Below are 19,325 nucleotides of genomic sequence, written 5' to 3' on the forward strand. Positions count from 1 at the left end.
TTTGCAAAACTCCCTCAGATGTCACAGGAATATGTTGATGCAGCATGCCATTCAAAAAGTTTTACTAAACAAGCTGTGGACAGAAACCCATTTCATCTTGTGTCTCTGAACTACTGAAGGCAGGTGCCAGATGTGACATTTGAAGGCATGGGTCTTTTTTTTTCTTTGAAACAGAGTCTCACTTTGTTGCCCTCAGTAGAATGCCACAGTGTCATAGCTCACAGCAACCTCAAACGCTTGTGCTCAAGTGATCCTCTTGCCTCAACCTCCCTAGTAGCTGGGACTACAGGCACCCACCACAACACCTGGCTACTTTTAGAGATGGGGTCTCACTCTTGCTCAGGCTAGTCTTGAACTCCTCTACTCAAGCAATCCAGCCACCTCATTGTCCCAGAGGGCTAGAATTTCAGGTGTGAGCCATTGCACCTGTCTAGCCTGGGTCTTCTTAAGTCAAACCAAGGTCCAGAAGAAAATGATCAACTGCTTTAGGATTCAATGTAGAGAAAGTGGAACCCCTGCACACTGTTGGTAGGAATGTAAAATGCTGTGGCCATTGTGGAAAACAAGGCAGCAATTCCTCAAAAAAATAAAAATAGAATTACTATATAATCTAACCATTTCTCTCCTGGGTATATACACAAAAGAACTGAAATAAGGGTCTCAACAAGATAAGTGTACACCCATGTTCATAGCAGCCGTATTCACAGTAGCCGAAAGGTAAATCAACCCATGTGTCCATCAGTGGATGAATGGAAACACAATATGTGGCATATGCCTACAATGGAATAGTAGTCAGCCTTTACAAAGAAGGAAATGCAGGCATATTTATGACATGGATGAGGCTTACAAACATTATGCTAAGTGAAATAAGCCAGTCGCAAAAGGACAAATACTGTATGATTCCCTTATATGTGGTTTCTGGAGTAGTAAATTTACAGAGATGGAAAGCAGAATGCTGGATGCCAGGGACTGAGGGGAGGGTCAAATGGGAAGTTGTTTAACACTTACAGTGTTTCAGATTTGCAAGATGAAAAGAATCCTGGAGATTGTACATTGTAAATGCACATAACACTGTTGAACAGTACACCTGAAATAGTTCAGATGGGAATTTTTTATTATGTAGATTTTACTAAAATTTAAAAAAAAAATTTTTTTTTTGAGACAGAGTGCAATTTTGTCACCCTCCAGTAGAGTGCTCCGGTGTCATAGCTCACAGCAACCTCAACTCTTGGGCTCAAGCCATTCTCTTGCCTCAGCCTCCAGAGTAGCTGGGACTACAGGTACCTGCCACAACGCCTGGCCATTTTTCGAGATGGGATCTAAGCCTTGTTAAGGCTGGTCTGTAACTCATGAGCTCAAGCAATCTGCCTGCCTCAGCCTCCCAGAGTGCTAGAATTACAGGTGTGAGCCACTGTGCCCAGCTAAAAAAAAAAAATTAATAAAACATTTTTTAGATATTTTAGTATTTGTAGTCCTGTATGGAAAGAAGTGTTGGCTGGTTGCCTCTTCCAGATGAGTACTAAAAAAGAACTAGATTACATTCAGGGACTGGAAGGGGTTAACCATGCAGGTTCAACTCTCCAACAAGTCTTAGGCTACCAGGGACTTTGTGCCTGCAGTGAGCAAAGTAGCCACCAGATGGCAGTGTGGGCTCAATACTTGGAGGCATTTGTTGCGATGTGACTCCGTCCCAAAATCTTATCTTAGAGCTTACCTTAAAGTCTCATCTCCAGCGAGGGAAACAAACATTCAATAATTCAGCACCAACCAGTGTGGGAAGTGCTGGTGTGGAGGAAAAACTTAAAAGACTGGTAACTCAGTTGGTAGTAGGAGGCACCAACATAGGCCTCCTGGAGGAGGAGAAATAAGGACTGCCCTGGCAGGGTAGGTGTAAAGTGAGATACAGCAAGAATATTGCGTAATTAAAGCATCCATCATTTGCTGATCAACTATAACATGCCAAGAACATCCTAAGTATTTTCTTACTTATTTTATTCAGTCATTCAAATCCATGTGAGAGAGGTCCTACTATTATTCCCATTTTGCTGATGAGGAAACTGATGATCAGAGAGGTTATGCCACTTGCTGGCAGTCACTCAGCGAATAAGTAGCAGAAACCACATTTTAACCCAGATTCCATAGCCCAGTTCATTCTACCATGACCACGTGTCATCTGCACCTAAATGTGTCAGAGGGAAAGGTGAGTTTGAGGAATAGCGAGAACTCAATGCTGGTGGGGTTGTAGAGAGACGATACTGGAAAGGCTGGCCACATTGTTTCAGACAGGCTACATATGAGTAGGACCCCACAGATATTGGCATCATCTCATCAGAGCTCCTTTTGGCTTGCATTTCAGCGGAGGAGTCCCTAGCATGTGACAATCCAGGATTGCCTGAAAATGGATATCAAATCCTATACAAGCGACTCTACCTGCCAGGAGAGTCTCTCACCTTCATGTGCTATGAAGGCTTCGAGCTCATGGGTGAAGTAACCATTCGATGCATCCTAGGACAACCATCCCACTGGAATGGCCCACTGCCTGTTTGTAAAGGTAAAGAAGTCTTCTCTGCACATGGGGGCCAAGGGGCCAGAGATGTCAGGACTGGTCCCCAGGGTTTCCAAACTTGCTTTAAAAAGCTGGGCTACTGTACTTCATTAGATCTAAGATGCCACCATGATTTCATGCACTACTGAGAAAGAAAAAAATTACTGCCAATTAAACTATGACACCATATCTTCTCCTAGTTATAGCATTTCTATTTTTACCTCAAAGGAGCTTTTTCAAGCTCAGATCTTTATGTTTTGTCACACTTTTGAAAACGTTAAAATGAAAATATAAACAAAATAAATCTTCCCCACCTTCAGAGTCTCGCGTTTTGAAATCATTTTTGACTCAGAGACTTCAGAGTCCTTTTTTCCCCCCATTCAATATGGCCCGATTTCCTAAGGCAGAATTCCTCAGGAAGGTCCTTTTTTTTTTTTTTTTAAAGTAAAGTCTTTGGTAATAAGGGTTTGCCATTATGTGGAAGCAGGGCTTGGGACAGGGTAAGGCAAAATAGGTGTGGAAGCAAAAAAAATGTAAAGAGATCCTGAGTCCTGGGATGTACGGTCCTCCTCGAGAAACAATTACCTCCTTACATTTTGTGATCTAGACGTCTGTTTTGTATCGCCCAAGTATTGGCCCTGAAAGCCAGCCTGCTCTGACATCCGCTTAGAGAACGTGGCTTGAATATTTCCCGCCTTCTGCACCCACTCCCCGCAACCACTTGATTCCCGTAGGTTCCAAGCACTCCCCTAGCGCTTGCAAGATGTCTCAAAGCGCTCACACTCGTTCTGCGAACGCGCGCGGGGTCTTGCGCTCCACATTGGCCCACACAGGGACTCATGAGCGCCTCCTAGTGGCGACGATTACAACACACCGTTGATTTAAGACAGACCTCCCCCATCCCCCACGCCCGCACCGCCCAATAGGGAAGATAGAAACATGGGGAAATTGCACCTGAGAATCCATGAAAAAAATACTTATCATTGAAATGAAGTTGTGACCTCACAAGTGAAATTTGTATCTGTTTATCTGGGCTTTTGCAGCGTAAGGTCAGTAATAATATCCTAAATCTGTTCAATGTTTTAGGCCAGGGGATCTTAACCTTGTGTGGTGTGAATACACCCTGGAGAATAGGCAAAAAGCTCTGAATTCACTTCCCGGGGCGGGGGGGGGGGGGGTGCAGAAACATGAAGTTTCACATTTCTGCTTGAGGATCTCTAACTTCTGTGGATCCCTGAATGCCTTATTCATGAACCCCAGCTTTAAGACTTAAAAATGCTTTTTCAGTTGGCTTTTCCATTCCTAGATATAGGTCCAAAAGAAATGAAAACTGGTATTCAGACAAACATGTGTACATTAACGTTTATGGCAGCATTATTCATAACAGCCAACAGATGGAAACAGCTTACATGACCATCAGCTGCTGAACAAATAAGCAAAATTTTGGCATATTCAGGCAACATAAAAAAGATGGGCGGCGCCTGTGGCTCAGTGAGTAGGGCGCCGGCCCCACATGCCGAGGGTGGCGGGTTCAAACCCAGCCCCGGCCAAACTGCAACAAAAAATAGGCGGGCGTTGTGGCGGGCGCCTGTAGTCCCGGCTGCTCAGGAGGCTGAGGCAGGAGAATCGCGGAAGCCCAGGAGTTGGAGGTTGCTGTGAGCCGTGTGACGCCACAGCACTCTACCCGAGGGTGGTACAGTGAGACTCTGTCTCTACAAAAAAAAAAAAAAAAGAAAGAAAGAAAGAAATATAGTACTAATATACACTACAACTTGGATGAATCGCAAAAGCTTCATGCTAAGTGAATAAAGCTGGACACAAAAGGTCAGATATCAGTTTCTGTGAAATATCATATCCAGAGCAGGTAGACCCACAGAGACAGCAAACTAGTGGTTGCCCAGGGCTTACAGGTAGGAGTGGGCAGTAACCGCTTAATGAATACAGAGGATTCAAAAACAGGCCATAGTGTCCTCTGTATTTTGCTTTTTCTCTGCTTGGCAGAGTCATTTCAAAAAATAAAAGTTTTTCAAACACATGGCTCCATCTTTTTTTTCTTTTAACCGCTACCCACCAGTTCACACTATGAATGTTTCTCAATGTATCAGTCTTTTTTTATCTGTTGATAAGGCTCCCAATTCTCTTCTGGGGTTTTTGTTTGTTTTGTTTCGCCAAAAACATCCTTGTACATGACTCTTGGGTGCTGGCAGTTTCCATCCTGTAGAACCTAGTTCTTAAAGCAGGCCTGATGGTGTGTGGCAAAGACCTGAGAATTCCAGGCTGTTGTGGATGGTGCCAGACTGTTTTCCAGAATTAGAGTGATCCACCACCACCCCCCCAATGGTGTGTGATAATGTCCATTTCTCTACATCCTCACCAGCACTGGAGGTTATTGATTATTTTTGAAGTTGTCAATCTGATAGGAAAGTGCCATCAGAAAATAAGTAACCAAACAACAGGAAAAAGTTTTTAAATACTTAGTTTTACAGGCTGTCCCTGAAACCTCTATTTGCCATTCTGTGGCAAACCTCTATTACTATCCCTTGAATCCCCACCAGGTGATCACTGCCCTTTACCTTCATCCACAATTATGACATAATTCCCAGCAAGTAAGTGTCTTGGGAGACCCCTATCCCTTGTTGCCATATCCATTTCTACTCCAGAGGTCCTTCTCTCCCACCACCAACTCTAGAAGGAAACAATGTGGGGTCTGTGACTTTAGGATCTGGATTGCAGAAGTGATTCCCTGCCAATCTGAGACCTCCCGACTAGGACTCAGGGGCCCTGGACTCCATCCTAGGTCAGCTATGGACCATCTGTGTCACCATGGGGGAGCCACTCTCCCTCTCTGACCTTAGTTTCCCTTTGTATGAAGTAACTGAGTGAGCCCAGATCAGTGTTTCTGAAGAAGAGTCAGTGGACTGGCCTGCTGTATCAGAATTACCCGGGGGGCTGGGGAGACCTATAGGAGTTCACCTCCAAAAATGCTACCACCTTGGCAGGTCCCAGAAAGGGCTCAGAAACCTTCATGTTAACATGTTCTCCATGGGGTCATGGACTTGGGGCTCCAGGAGATGTAAGATCCAATGCCTCCTCATTCTAAGATACTGTGGACATTCACGGGCTCCCAGCTACTCAACCACAGTCAAACTCATGCCTTGGGTGGGTAGCATCTGCCTCAATCTTGCCATGTTCTTGAGGCCAAAGCCCCAGCAATGCCTGTACTTAACTGTCTGCTTTTCAACTGGCTTTACGGTCATCACATGATGATGACAAGGACATAAATCAGAGAGTAACATTAAACAAGTCACTAATTAGGAAGTCTTGGGATTTCTGGAAGAAATGCTCCTTCTTGTTGGTGTATTTTTATGCTCAGCAACTGTGATGACTTTTATTCCAAAACATGGGCTGCCAGCCCCCAGCATTTTGAACCTCCAGAGAAGTTTTACAAAAATTATAAATGAGTGAAAATAGTTTTATGTGAAATACAGAGATCCTAGTCAAATAAAAGTGGAAAAAAATGAGATTAGAAAGATTTACATAAATATAGGAGGTGCCAAAAAAGTGTATGCACAATTTAAGCAACCTTGTAAGTAAAATCGATGATTCGCAGGTAAAATCAATGTACATAGGTAACATGTCTAGGTACACTTGACCAGTAATGGTACCTTCCATTCAAAACTTGGAAAAGTAACACACACAAAAAAACACTTAAAATATGTATACATTTTTTGGCATCCTCTATATATACCTCAAAGTAGGAAAATAGTTTGACTTCCATCTGGATTTAATAAAGATCTAGAGCCTCGTGGTTCATGGGGGCTTTGAAAAACCATGAAACAACCCTAACCACATATGTGTAGTTAAAAGCAGAGGAGAGAGAAAGTTGACAAGTCCCAATTTAAATCCTGCCTCCATCACTCAGAGGCTGTGTGATGACAGAGAAGTTGCTTCACTTCTCTGAACCTCTGCTCTTCTCTAAAATGGGATGATAATGGTAGCACCCTAACGAAGTCACCGTGAAGGTTAAAGGAGCGAGTGTATAGAGAACAATACTGGACAGGTGGTGAGTGTTCAGGAACTACCTGCTATCACCATTTTGGCTCATGTCTTCTGCATCTTATTTTCTCTTGGCAACTTATGAAGTGCATATGCCCTGACATTTCACAGACCCTAGTAGCTCAAGATAAGTCAAAACACAGCAGTAACTTCAGCAAAGTGTGGCATGGGCTTTTGCATCTAAATTTGGGGTGGAGGGGGCTTCATTTCATGCAAACAGAGTAAGTTCACTTTACATTGACCAGTGCTTCCTGATTTCTCTTTCAGTTAATCAAGACAGTTTTGAACATGCTTTAGAAGGTGAGTTTCAGAATAATAAAAATCCAATAAATCAATCTAATCATAGAAAACAAGGACAGGCCCTTGAATATCTTCATCCAGGAGCTTAAACATAATAAATAATACATTTTGCCTGGACACTGTCAAAGATTATTTCAAAACAAATAATATCCTAAGAAGAAAAAAATAATAATGGGACTTGCAGGTCAGGGTCCTAGCTATAACCTGGAAGGGACGTGGCACCAGTTCTATACATGACAGTGACACTGAGGTGAGAAAAGTTGAGAGTCCACAGGAAAGAGAAAGCGTGAGGGAGACATACCACTGTTGGAAAACTTTTCGTGATGCTGTTGGGGGGAGCTGGGTCCAGGGACATCTCGCCTTCCATGCTGAGCATCTCCTGGTTTCTGGTGGGAGAAGTTTGCCCCGGCTGCATTCTATGGTCCATATTCCCCTGGGTCTTTTTTCTTCTCCAAGATACCAGTCCCTTCCCTCTTCTTCTCCTTGTTTCTGTTCTCCTTTTACTGGGAATTCCCAAGCGAGCTTTACTAATGTGGACCAGATCTTTAAAACTCTCCAGGATTTTATTTTTGTTCTGTTTTCATTCTGTGGTTCTTTCCCAGAGCATTCTGTATTCCTTGTCACCTCTGTTAAATTTGGTATAAAACCATTCACCCAAGCTGAGAGATCAGAAAAAAACATACACTGTCATCTACAGTTTCATTTTTTTAATGTTGCAACCCATTAAGCAGTTTGTACAATTGTTTCTGGAGCCATCTTTAGCTTTCTGACAGTAATGAGTTCACTCAGAAACCGGGGGTTTTTGGATTATGTTTCATCAGTCGCTCTTACTGGCAACAGACAATGTTTCCATCCATGCAGGCAGAGCCAAGGCCCTAGTATAAGGAAAGGGAGGAACATGTATCAGTCACTCCACTTGGAAAATAGAGGGCATTTCGTGTTAATCTCCACTCAGAGCATCCTTTTTCTGTCTTTTGCCAACCAATGAACCATGAGAATGTCTCAGAGGGCTGCCGTTGCTCAGAGATTATGAGCACCATCGTAACGTTTTGTGCTCAGGCATTTATCGCGGGTGCTAGGATTGATTTTTCAGGCCTCATGAAGTGGCAGTTAATGGATTATAGATTGGTGTACAGCTAAGTTCTGTTAGATGGGACCATGGAGAATGCCAGAGGAAACCCAGAGGCCAAGTTTCTAGAAGAAATGTGGGGTTCCCCCATTCAAGCTGTGCTGGGCAAAACACACCCACTCCCCACAAACATCAGGAGGTAGCAGGAGCCTCCAAGGTCAGCCCAAGAATGCGAAGCAGTGGCCTCTGAGAATCAAAACTGGTTCTACACAGTTGGGTGTCACTGGGGTATGCAGACATGACAGGTGTCTCAGCTGCTGTTCCGGCTGCGCACAGCCTGCTCCTGGAGAGTGTGACTCGGTAGTTCTGGGAGGCGTCCACCAGTCTGGGTGCAAGAGCTCCGCCTCTCCAGGTGAGCAGCCAGGGGTGGGAAACCCTGCTTAGAGACCTGGCGTCTGGCCCCCAGCACCACCCTCCTCACGGACGTAGGGGCAATCTGTCCCTGCCCACCACTCCTGAGTCTCAGGTCCAGACCCCTTCCTCTTTCCCCTCTCCAGTCCATGAAACATCCAGTAAATGTGACTTCTCAGCTACTGCGTTTGGGGTTTTTGCCAAGTCTTCTTTTGAATTGGATTTTAACCATATTTCAACTATGGTTCCCCCAGAAATGAGCATGGCATGATCAGGGTTCAGCAGTATTAATTCTCCTCTGCCCCTGTGGCCAGCCCACCCAAGGATGAATCTGCACCCCATTGCAAAGAACCAGCACTCTTTTCTCCTCTAGAGATGGTTCTCAAAAATCTAAGGTTCTGTGACGCCAGCTCTTTGAGTGGTGCAGAACTGGGAAGGTGGGTGCTCACCTGGGAGCCAGGGCCCTGTGTGAGAAATGAGGATCTCATTGGCTCCTGTGTTCAGTAGCAGAAGCGGCAGCGGAGACGTCGCTGGAAGGTGGAAACATGGCCCTGGCTATCTTCATCCCAGTCCTCATCATCTCCTTACTCCTGGGAGGAGCCTACATTTACATCACAAGGTAGGGGACTGAGGGGGCTGCCAAGCACTCAGCACACTGGGGGACTGGGCAGTTCACCCACTGAGACTGAGGATCTCCACCTGCAGCTTGGGGACAGCAGCATGGGTGTGATTGTAGAGATGGTGAGATTCAGCTCCACTGTATGAGATAAATATTTACACTGGGCACCTACCAGGCCTCCATGAGTGCAAAGCAGCAAGACAGACAGACTTCAAGGAGCTTTATAGTTCAGAAAGGACATAGACGTTGCACATCGCTGGGCACAACGACTTATCCACTCCTTCATTCGAGAATTTATTCAACAAATACGAATTGACTTCCTTAATGTGCCCCAGACATTGTCCGAGATATTGAGGATCATATAACTTCCATTTGATAAAAAAAAAGAAGATATTAAACTGTAACTAGGATAGTCACTAATTCATTCAAATCCACAATTGTTTAATGCCTACTATGTGCCAGGAAGTTTTCTGCACTCTAGAAACATTGTTTGAGAACAAAATAGAAGAAAAACTTTGTCTGCGGAGGGCTCAGGTTCTAATGGGGGAAGACAGAAAATAGGGAAAGTACATAAGAACAGCATATAGTATATTAGGAGGTGATAGATGGGGAAGAGAGGAAAGGGGGTTCTGGAACAGAAGTGGTGGTTACATTTTAAATGAGGTAAGTAGAGGAAACCCCATTGAGAAATGACATTTGAGCAAGGACTTGAATGCGATTAGTAACCCATACAGATATGTGGGAGAGGAAGGTTTCAGGCAGAGAAACAGCATGTGCAAAGGTCCTAAGGCAGGCATGTGCCTAATATAAGTTTCTCCTGACCTCACAGGGCTCACAGTTTAGTAGAGCAAGAGGATAGTAAGTACAAAAATAAATGATAACACACCAAGATAAACCCAGTGGAGAAAAGAGATAGGCTGCAGTGTGAAACAGAGGAACTACCTTTAAATAGGTGGTCTCTGGTTTCTCTTCAGAGCACATAAATCTTTCACCTTTTAAAATAGGTGGTCACAGAGGGCTGCTCGAAGGTGACATGGCATATAGAAGGTGCTCAATAAAAGCTCATTATTGCTGTTGTTACCCTTTAAGAAGAGGGACTTGGATTACCTTACAGGTGAAAACAAATTAAGCTCCACCCCTTCCCCAGTAAGGGGAGGTCACAGGCTTTTGTTGTCATGGCCTGGGTTACAGGTTGAGAACAATTACGATTTCTGTTTGCACCTCACTAGGATTCTCGGGGCTGTTTGCACACATCCTCGTTGTCACTCATGGAGGTGCTGCTGCTTGGGAATTGGCACTGACTCTTCACGTTCTGATACCATGGTGATGCGTCTTGCAGTCAGGGAGTAACTTCTCTCTCACTTTGTCTCTCCCCCAGATGTCGCTATTACTCCAGCCTCCGCCTGCCCCTGATGTACTCCCACCCCTACAGCCAGATCACTGTCGAAACCGAGTTTGATAACCCCATTTATGAGACAGGGGTGAGTTCCTTCCTCTTTGCTCTGAATGCACGCCCTCATGATGAAATCAAAGGTTTCATTTCCTTTTGCTGACAAGAGGCAAACCCAGTGGTCCTATCCCATCCTCACTAAGACCCCTATAAAGACAGCTGGTGGGAGAACCCAGCTATCTTTGAAAGGAGTCAGAGCTGATGATGGGCCTCTGAGGCTCTTCATCTCAGCAGAACACCCACAGAAAGAAGGGTCTGCACCCAGAGAGGGGCCACGATGGGTCAGTCAGTGCCCAGGGGTGCAGCACTTCCACACATCCTGCTATGGTCCCCCTCCTTACTACACTGGACATGTAGTAAGGACATGTGTGCCACATGCCTGCACCTCTGAGTGGCAGGCCCTGCGTCAGGTACTGGAGACACGGTCATCAGTCAAATAGACATCGATCCTGCTAGCAATGAGCTTACAGTCTCACAAAGGAGAAAGATATCAATGAATCAACTACTGATAATAATAATATGCACTGTGTGCTGAGTGCTTTAAATGCATCATCTCCTTAAATCTTTGCAAGTCTTTGCAATAGTTTCCAACAGTACTCTGTTGAATTACTGGGGTCACTGAGGACCAGAGATAGGAGAAGATGATTTGGCCAAGGTTGCACACGGCCAGAATGCACAGTGGCGCCAGGATGCAACCCAACCTGATGCCCTCAATCATTATGTTATCCTGCCCCACCTTGAACCTCAAAAATCAAATGTGCCAATAAATACTTGGGTTTTTATAAATCATGATTTTTTAGGACTGTGAAAAAAATGGACAGCTTTCTATGAGGGCATATTTGCGGGGACACTGGGAGATGTTGGAGAAGACATTGTTGAAAAAGTGATGGTCAAGCTGAGACGTAGGAGGTGGGCGAAGAAGGGACCAGGGAGGAGAGAGAGCACACAGGCACATATGAGAAACCCAAAGGCTGAACATGCCTTTTCAAAACCACAGACCTTCAAATTCACTAGATGGGTCATTATGAAAGTTTTGAGATACATAAAAATCAAGAAATGTGAAATCCACAGGAACAGAAACAAATGGAGCCCTCCCAGCAACACCAACAAGATAAGCAAGTTGAAACCTGCACGCGTGAATCTGAAAGGACGCGGTTGACTGTGTTTCTTGGGAGTGAAATAATGGACCGTAACACAGTCTGTCTCAAAACTTCTGTAGTGACCTACATTTAATGATGTGCAATCATCTCCCAATATTTGGGGGAAATAACCTTGACTTGTTCCTTGTCCCTGATACCTTCCCCGCATCCCACCTCCTCTGATCTCCCCTATTAATTATCTATTATCTATATTAATATCTAGTAATATCATTACTAACAATTTTATTACAAATTGAGGGGCCTAGGCTCAGCACCTGTAGCACAGTGGTTACGGCACCTGCCACATAAACCAAGGTTGGTGGGTTCGAACCCAGCCCAGGCCAGCTAAAACAGTGGCAACTGCAATAAAGAAAAAAAAAAATAGCTGGGCGTTGTGGCAGGCACTGTGGTCCCAGCTACTTGGGAGGCTGAGGCAAGAGAATCGCTTAAGCCCAAGAGTTTTAGGTTGCTGTGAGCTGTAACACCTTGGCACTCTGGCAACATAGTGAGACTCTGTCTCAAAAAAAAAAAAAAAATTGAGGGGCCTAAAACAACGCACATTTATGATCTTATAATTTCTAGAGATCAGGAATCCAAGTACAATGTAGGTGAGTTCTCTGCATCAGGGTTCACAGGTTACATCAAAGCATCAGCTTCAGCTATGCTCTCATCTGAGGCTGGAGCAGGGAAGGAGTCACTCCCAAGTTCATGCAGTTGCTGATAGAAGAGTTCTTGCAAGTTCATGCAGTTCTTTGCAGGTGGTTAGAAGAAGGGTCTTGGTTTCTTGCAGGCTGTCGTCTAGAGGCCAGCTTCGGTTCCTTTCCATGTGGGCCTCTCTCGACAGCACCTCACAGCATGGTAGTTTGCTTCTTCAAAGCAAGACAGAGAGACAAAAAGAGAAAGGAAGAGAGAGACATACCTTACAAGACAAGTCAGAATCCTGTGTCACATACACAGAAGTGACATCCTAGCACCTTAGTATTCTATTTATTGGTTGGAATCAAGTCGCAGGTCCTGCACACCCTCAAGTGGAAGGTACCACACAAGGCCGTGCACCCTGCAGTGGGGGGCAGTCCACCAGCACCACCTTAGAGTCTCCCGTACCATAGATGGGACTGCACATCTGTGTTGACTCAGCAGGAACTAGAGACTTGTCGTAAAGCATGTAACAGTGACCACTTCCAGGGCTGACCGATGACTTCTTATATCTCTCAGCTCTTTGTCCCTGGGGTCTAGAATACATTAGGCGTACTGCATGAATATTGGAGAACTCGAACTTGTTGCTGCCCACACACACACACACACACACACACACACACACACACACACACACAGCCATCATTGCAGTGGCATGTGTTATTTTTCATTCTTGTTGCTTACTTACAAATCTTGAATAAAAGTCAGCCTGATGAAAAGAGACATGTTTCAAGACTAGACGTTATTAAAACGTCGTCAGTAGAGTAAAAGACAATCCCAAAATTCACTGGCTGAAAGCCGCAAGCATTAATTTGCTCATCCGTGTGTAGGGCAGTGATTGAAGCTAATTTCGGCTGGGTGGTAATCCTGGAACTGGCCTGCTGGTGACTCAGTTCTCCTGGGTGTCCTTCACCTTTCTGTAGGGATTAAAGGCCTGCAGAACGTGTCCTGTTCATGGTGATGACAGAGGAGCAGACACAGAAAAAAGAAGCACACATGCCCTTTTCAAGCAGCTGGCATGTGCCATTTCCCCCTAAACCATTGGCAAATGCAAGGTGGGGTCAGGGTGGAAGGGCACTGCAAAGTCACAGCCAAGGGCACGGACACAGGAAGGTGTGAAGAAGTGGAACCATCAGTGTGTTACTCTACTACGCAAGATGTAACAAATCTGTGCTTCTCTCTTGCAGGAAACCAGAGAGTATGAGGTTTCCATCTAAAGAGAGCACGGAAGAAGGGGACTTACGGATATGAACACAAATACAACCTCCTCAAGACATCCATCCAGAGACCATGTGGCATTTGATGGAAACCCCGGAGTGTCAACTGTCTTTTCTTTAGACTCTTTCTTGAAGGTTTCTTGTTTTCTTCACTGTATTTATTATATTTAAAAAAAAAAAAAGTGAAATAGGTGTGGTTTGGATGTATTATGGCCGTAGCCAAATTCATGTTACAGCCTCAATGCTGAAGGCAGGTGGAAGACTTGCAGCAGCCGAAACAGAAAACAGGAGGTCAGGTGTTTCCCATCAGTCATGCTGAGGCTGCATCAAATTGCGCCCTCTTCAGGATCCATGCCCGTGGCGTTTTTAGGACAAATCTCAGTCCCAAGATTAGGTTGGAAAGGATTAGTAGCTCTTGTTGGCTTTGCACAGGTTGGCATTTAGCACGGGTGCTTACGCCCATTTTTTAAGGTCTGCTCCGAAACAAATGCTGTGTCCTTACTTCCAGTTTCACCAGCTTCTGCCAGGGTTTGCCTCATGCCCTCCCTCTCCCTGTCCCGAAGGCAGCAAAGGTGTTGCATAAATGTGGCGTTTTACCAACATTGCCTCACTGGACAGTGACAAATTTTTTTAAAACTTGTTTTTTTCTTTGCTAAAGAGGTGATAAATGACAAAAAGGAGAAATTCTAGAGCAAAGGAGAGATTTGAGAGTTGCGATGAAGAACTGGGCGAGGGGGAATGTTGGGGGAGGGGATTGAATTAATAAAATGTTCTTTTCTTTGACACTCCATCAAGGATGAAAGAGGAAGTAATTTATGTTACAAGTGTCAGAATCCATCGTCTTGTTCAGGAGGCCGTGATGTGATCATAAATCTACAGGCTTGGGAGGCACGGGCCGCCTCACTCATATAGTTATTAGGGCTTGTGTGGGAGGGAGGGGAGCCGCTGTGTTCTTAAATCCAGGGGTGAATTCTGTTTTTCTCCTGGGCTTCTGGAATGTCTTGACCCTCAAAACAGAAGAAATTCAAGCACTCTCTTTCTCTAAAAGGAGTCACCTTCAGGAACAAGTAATTTGGCAGGGGGAGTCCTGTGAGAAGGAACTTCTTTTCTATTTCCTGAAGTTCTGTCTGGATGTTAGACAGTTAGACATGAATGCTGTCTGTGGAGATGCAGAGAATAGAGGCAGGGGACTTCAAAATCACAGCCAGGCCCAGAGTGGTGGCTCACACCTGTAATTCCAGCACTTTGAGAGGCCAAGTGGGAGGATCACTTGAGGCCAGGAGTTGGAGACCGGCCTGGGCAACACAATGAGACACGCACACACACACTGCCTACCCCCACTTGCAAAAATAAGTATTTTTTACCCCAAAAAATAAATAAATAAAAATAAAAGCAAACTATCCAATGGAATTTGTATCATCTGACCTGAACACCAGTGAGGGCAGAAGGAAGAATTTCGGCCCAGACAGGAATTCACAGCACCACATCTGATCACATGGGCATCCATAGATAGTTATTAAAGTCCTTTTGTCCCAACCTATTAGTGAGCATATGACTCTTTGAAAAATTCTTTTCTAAATACAAGTATAGTGAAAAGGAAGGAATAGGGTGTGTGAGGCAGATCCACCTCTCTGGGACTGGCAGTAATGGCCGATGGCTTAGACAGGCTCAGTGGCCTTTAGAGCCCTTCCCCCCTTGCTTTGTAGAATTGTTTTAGGTCCGCTGGTTTTCAAACAAGAAAACTGCCATGCCATAGGGAGAATGGCTAGGAGTCCATATGTTAGTAGTTACTTTGGAAACATCTTGAGGAAGACAGGGATATTGGTTTTATGCACACTCGTCCTTCCCAGCAGGAGCTCCGACTTCAATCCTGGGGGTCTGAGGCCATAATATTTTACTTCTTCCAGAAGAGAGTCCTGCATTTGTAATACATGGCAAAAAATCGGTAAGCGCTGCTTCCAGGACCCAAAGCCCACCCCCATTCAATGCAAAAACCAGAGAAGAGTTCCAGGAGCTTAGTGAACATCATGTTTAGAAAAAAAAACACACACACGCATAAATAATGTAACCTTTAAAAAAAAAAAAGTCAGAATCCAATCCTTGCTTTCGTATCTATTTGATGCTAATTCTAACCCTAACCCTGGGTCATCCGGAATGAAGAATTCTATTAATGATATTTGATTTTAGAACATAGTATGGGTATGTGAAAACTAAATATTAGCCTTTTGTAAAGACTTACAAAACACATATATTTATTCTAAACCTGCTCCCTAAAACTGACCAGGCCAGGCCCAGGTATTCTTCTCGGCTATTGGACAGACAGAAACGGTATTTTTTTTTTCCTTTAGGAGACCAATGTCTTAGTTCTGTCTTGGTAGTTCGGCACCTGTAACCATGTTTTAAAAGTTTGTTTTAGCCTAGAGATGGATCATGTGAGTTCAGAAAGGTACAGTGTGATTGAAAAGACAGGTTGATGTCTATTTTTCTTTTTTAAATATCTGAATGTGTATTTGTAACATGTAAAAGTAAAAACAAATGATAATAATACTATTGCCAGAAATGCGCAAGGCATCTCATTACAGTTCATATATGTGTGTTTTTATAAAATCAGTATTAAAACTCACTGGGACTAAATATTTTTGAACAGGATATACTCTTGAGAAACTCGAGAATGAACTGAGCCTTCCTACAAGCCACTCTGTTTTTAAAACAGTGGGACATACGTTTACAGAGATCGCGAGCTTCAGCAAATGCATGTGATGGCACGTATTACATGCTAATTCATATAAGCTGTATCTGTCAGCTACCACCCTGTGCTTTAAAAATGCACACATTCGACCCTCTGCAGCGTGGAGCTCAGCTTTTAGCCTTTTTTTTTTTTTTTTGGTAGAATTATTTAGCTAACATAAGTATTCTGATCACTAGTTGATGGCCATCTTTACTTAGTTTCATAGATGTGTTTTAATGATGACCTTCTGATGCTAGCTCCTTGGAGAGCCTACAGAATCTCAGGCTGATAGCTTTGAAAACTGCCCAACAGCCCAGGAAGAAGCCAGGTGGCTACATCATCAGCGTGGCTGTAAAAGAGGAAGTAATTTGGCAAATTACCTGGGCTAGGTTTAGGCTGAGGCATGAGGCACAGACAAAAGTGCCCTTTCCTTGGAGATAAATGCAAAGGGCATGACTTTTCTATGTCCCTGATGAGGTGTGATGGGTCACTGGAGTTCTAATATCATTGAATCGTTCGGCACCCTCCAAGGTAGGCTTATCTCCTGCAAAATTTTCATTTTCATTTCCTTGCCAAACAGAATAAAAAGCAAAACAAACTTTCTAAGGTAGAAAAAAATGAAATTAAGTCATTTTCCACTTTGTATATATTGATGCTAATAAAACAGATGAAAAAGAGTTGAATGTATGGGATTATTTGTTGACAAATGCTCCAAGGTGGCACCAAGTGGGATATTTCCAGTTGGGAGGGGGTACTGGGTTTGGCATAAGACCTACTGATACTTTGAGTGCAAAAACAAGACTGCCCACTCAGGAACAGTTCCAGGAGCATTCAGGAAAGGCTTGGAACAAGACAGGTGGGATGGCTTAAACAACAAGAATTCATTTCTCAAAATTCTCAAAGTTCTGGAAGATCAGGGTGCCAGCCAATTCAGGTCCAGCCCTGGGGAGAGCTCCCTTCCAGGCCTTTTGCCTGTGTCTTCACACGGCTGGGGGAGGAAGGTATGGAAGGGGAGGTCTTCCTCTTCTTAAAAGTCCACAGTCTTACCAGATTAGACCTTCACCCTTATGACTTTATTTAACCTTAATTACCTACTAATGGCCTTATCTCCAAATTTAGCCACATTGGGGATTAGAGCTTCAACATGTGAATTCTGCAGGGAAAAAATTCAGTTTGTAGCATTCCACCCTGGCCTCCTCCTAAAATGTATGTCCTTCTCACATGCAATACATTGATTCTACCCTAAGAGCCCCCAAAGTCTTTACTCATCCCAGCATCAACACTAAAGTCTCATCTAAATATCATCTAAATCAGGTATGAGTGAGACGCGAGGTGTGATTCATTCTGAGGCAAGATTTCTCTCCATCTGTGAACCTGTGAAAGCAGACACGTTACGTGCTTCCAAAATGCAGTATTGGGGCAGGCATAGGACAGACATTCCCCTTCCAAAGGGAATCGCTGGAAGGAAGGAAAGGCTCTCAAGCAAGTATAAAGCTCAGCCAGGCAAATCCCATTAGATCAGAAAGTTCAAGGATAAACCTCTTTAGTTTGATGCTGTGCCCTAGAGGCCCCTGGGCCGACAGCATCACCCCCAGTTTGGAGCAGCCCTGTCTACACAGCTGTTTTCAAAGGGCAGCCCACCCAGGAGGCCCCAGCTGGGGTCATCCTGGCTGAAACCAGACACACGGCCCCACCCTGTGAAATAGCCTTGGTTCCTGGGCCTGTGGTAGCAGTGGCAGCTCAGATAGCCTCTCCATCCCCCTCCAGGTCATTCTTCCCTTCCTTGAAGAATAGCACATACTCACAGCTGAGTAGCTCTGTGGTTTGGTCCTGCAGAATCCAAGAAGTTAAAGGGTCATCCTTCATTCTGCCCTGCTCTCTATTCCCTCCTATTTTGTTTGTTCCCATAGCTTTCTGTGTGTGTGCTTGTTCTATAGCAGTAGAAAGAGTGATTTAAAACCCAGATTACAGAACAAGACAGACTAGTCCTCAAATTCTAGCTCTCTAGCTTTCTAAATGACATGTTGGGCAAATGGTTCTTCTGAAAAATGGGGACCTGCATCGTTGAGGATATTCAATGAGATAAGCCCTGTTCCATGTTACCATAGTGCCTGGCACATGCTAGGAATTCCAATAAATACAAATGGCAACAATTATTAATTTTCCTACTATGTTCACTTTGTCTACCAAAAAAGAACTCCAAAATCATCATTTTTCCTGTAAAGTTTTTCTTCCCTGAATTATTTTTAAAATTCAATTGTTAAAAAGATAATACATTTGCCCGGTTCAAAATCCAAACAGTAGGCTGGGCACAGTGGCTCACTCCTATAATCCTAGCACTCTTGGAGGCCATGACAGGAGGATCTGTTGAGCTTGGGAGTTCAAGACCAGCCTGAGCAAGACCCTAACTCTACTACAAATAGAAAAATTAGCCGGGCATCAGGGCAGGCACCTATAATCCCAGCTACTCAAGAGACTGAGGCAGGAGGATCACTTAAACCCAGGAGTTGTGGGCTAGGCTAGGCTCCTCTGCACTCTAGCCTGGGCAACTATGACTCTGTGTCCAAAAAAAAAAGAAAGAAAGAAAGGAAGGAAGAAAGGAAGAGAGAAAGAGAGAAAGAAAGAAAGTCCTCAGCATATTTGTGTATTTCTCCAAAGATAGTTGCAGACAATAGTCTAAAATATTTTAGGCCTGTTTTTGTTTATGTGTGGATGAATCTAGTACATGATTCAGAGTGTTTTGTTTGACATAAACAATAAGAATAAGAATTCCTTCTTCAATGCATCTCTCTCCATTCATATATTTTTATAAACAATCAGGAGGAGTCAAGCCAGTCCCTCAATGTTCTGCCTTGACATTTCCTCAGCTAAACAGAGTTGAGTCCCCCCTTGTCTATGGGTGTTTCATTCCAAGATCCCTAGGGAATGCCTGAAACCATAGACAGTACTCAACCCTATCCACCCTATGTTTTTTTCTACACATGAGATGTGACAATTAAGTTTGCAAACTCAACCTAGAAAAAGTACTGTGTACCTCACTGCTGAATATCACTATCGTCACCCTTTAAGTACTCCCCTTGGGAAACTATGCACTG

General features: G+C 44.1%; 1 protein-coding gene across 6 annotated transcripts in view; it reads left to right on the top strand.

Moving 5' to 3' along the window:
• Positions 1-16,889, top strand: part of SEZ6L (seizure related 6 homolog like) — a 227,920-nt gene extending 211,031 nt beyond the window's left edge. Inside the window, exons 13-17 of one of the 6 annotated variants that reach the window (XM_053589782.1) lie at positions 2,357-2,551; positions 6,869-6,901; positions 8,886-9,000; positions 10,379-10,481; positions 13,473-16,889. In XM_053589782.1, the coding sequence (XP_053445757.1) occupies positions 2,357-2,551; positions 6,869-6,901; positions 8,886-9,000; positions 10,379-10,481; positions 13,473-13,502 (476 nt within the window). In that variant the 3' untranslated portion in view covers positions 13,503-16,889. The remainder of the gene's footprint in view (positions 1-2,356; positions 2,552-6,868; positions 6,902-8,885; positions 9,001-10,378; positions 10,482-13,472) is intronic. The other 5 variants (XM_053589783.1, XM_053589784.1, XM_053589785.1 and 2 more) reach the window with 5 other exon arrangements.
• The last annotated feature ends 2,436 nt before the right edge of the window (positions 16,890-19,325 follow it).

The sequence above is a fragment of the Nycticebus coucang genome, chromosome 4, assembly GCF_027406575.1.
Source record: "Nycticebus coucang isolate mNycCou1 chromosome 4, mNycCou1.pri, whole genome shotgun sequence".
Classification (NCBI taxonomy): domain Eukaryota; kingdom Metazoa; phylum Chordata; class Mammalia; order Primates; family Lorisidae; genus Nycticebus; species Nycticebus coucang.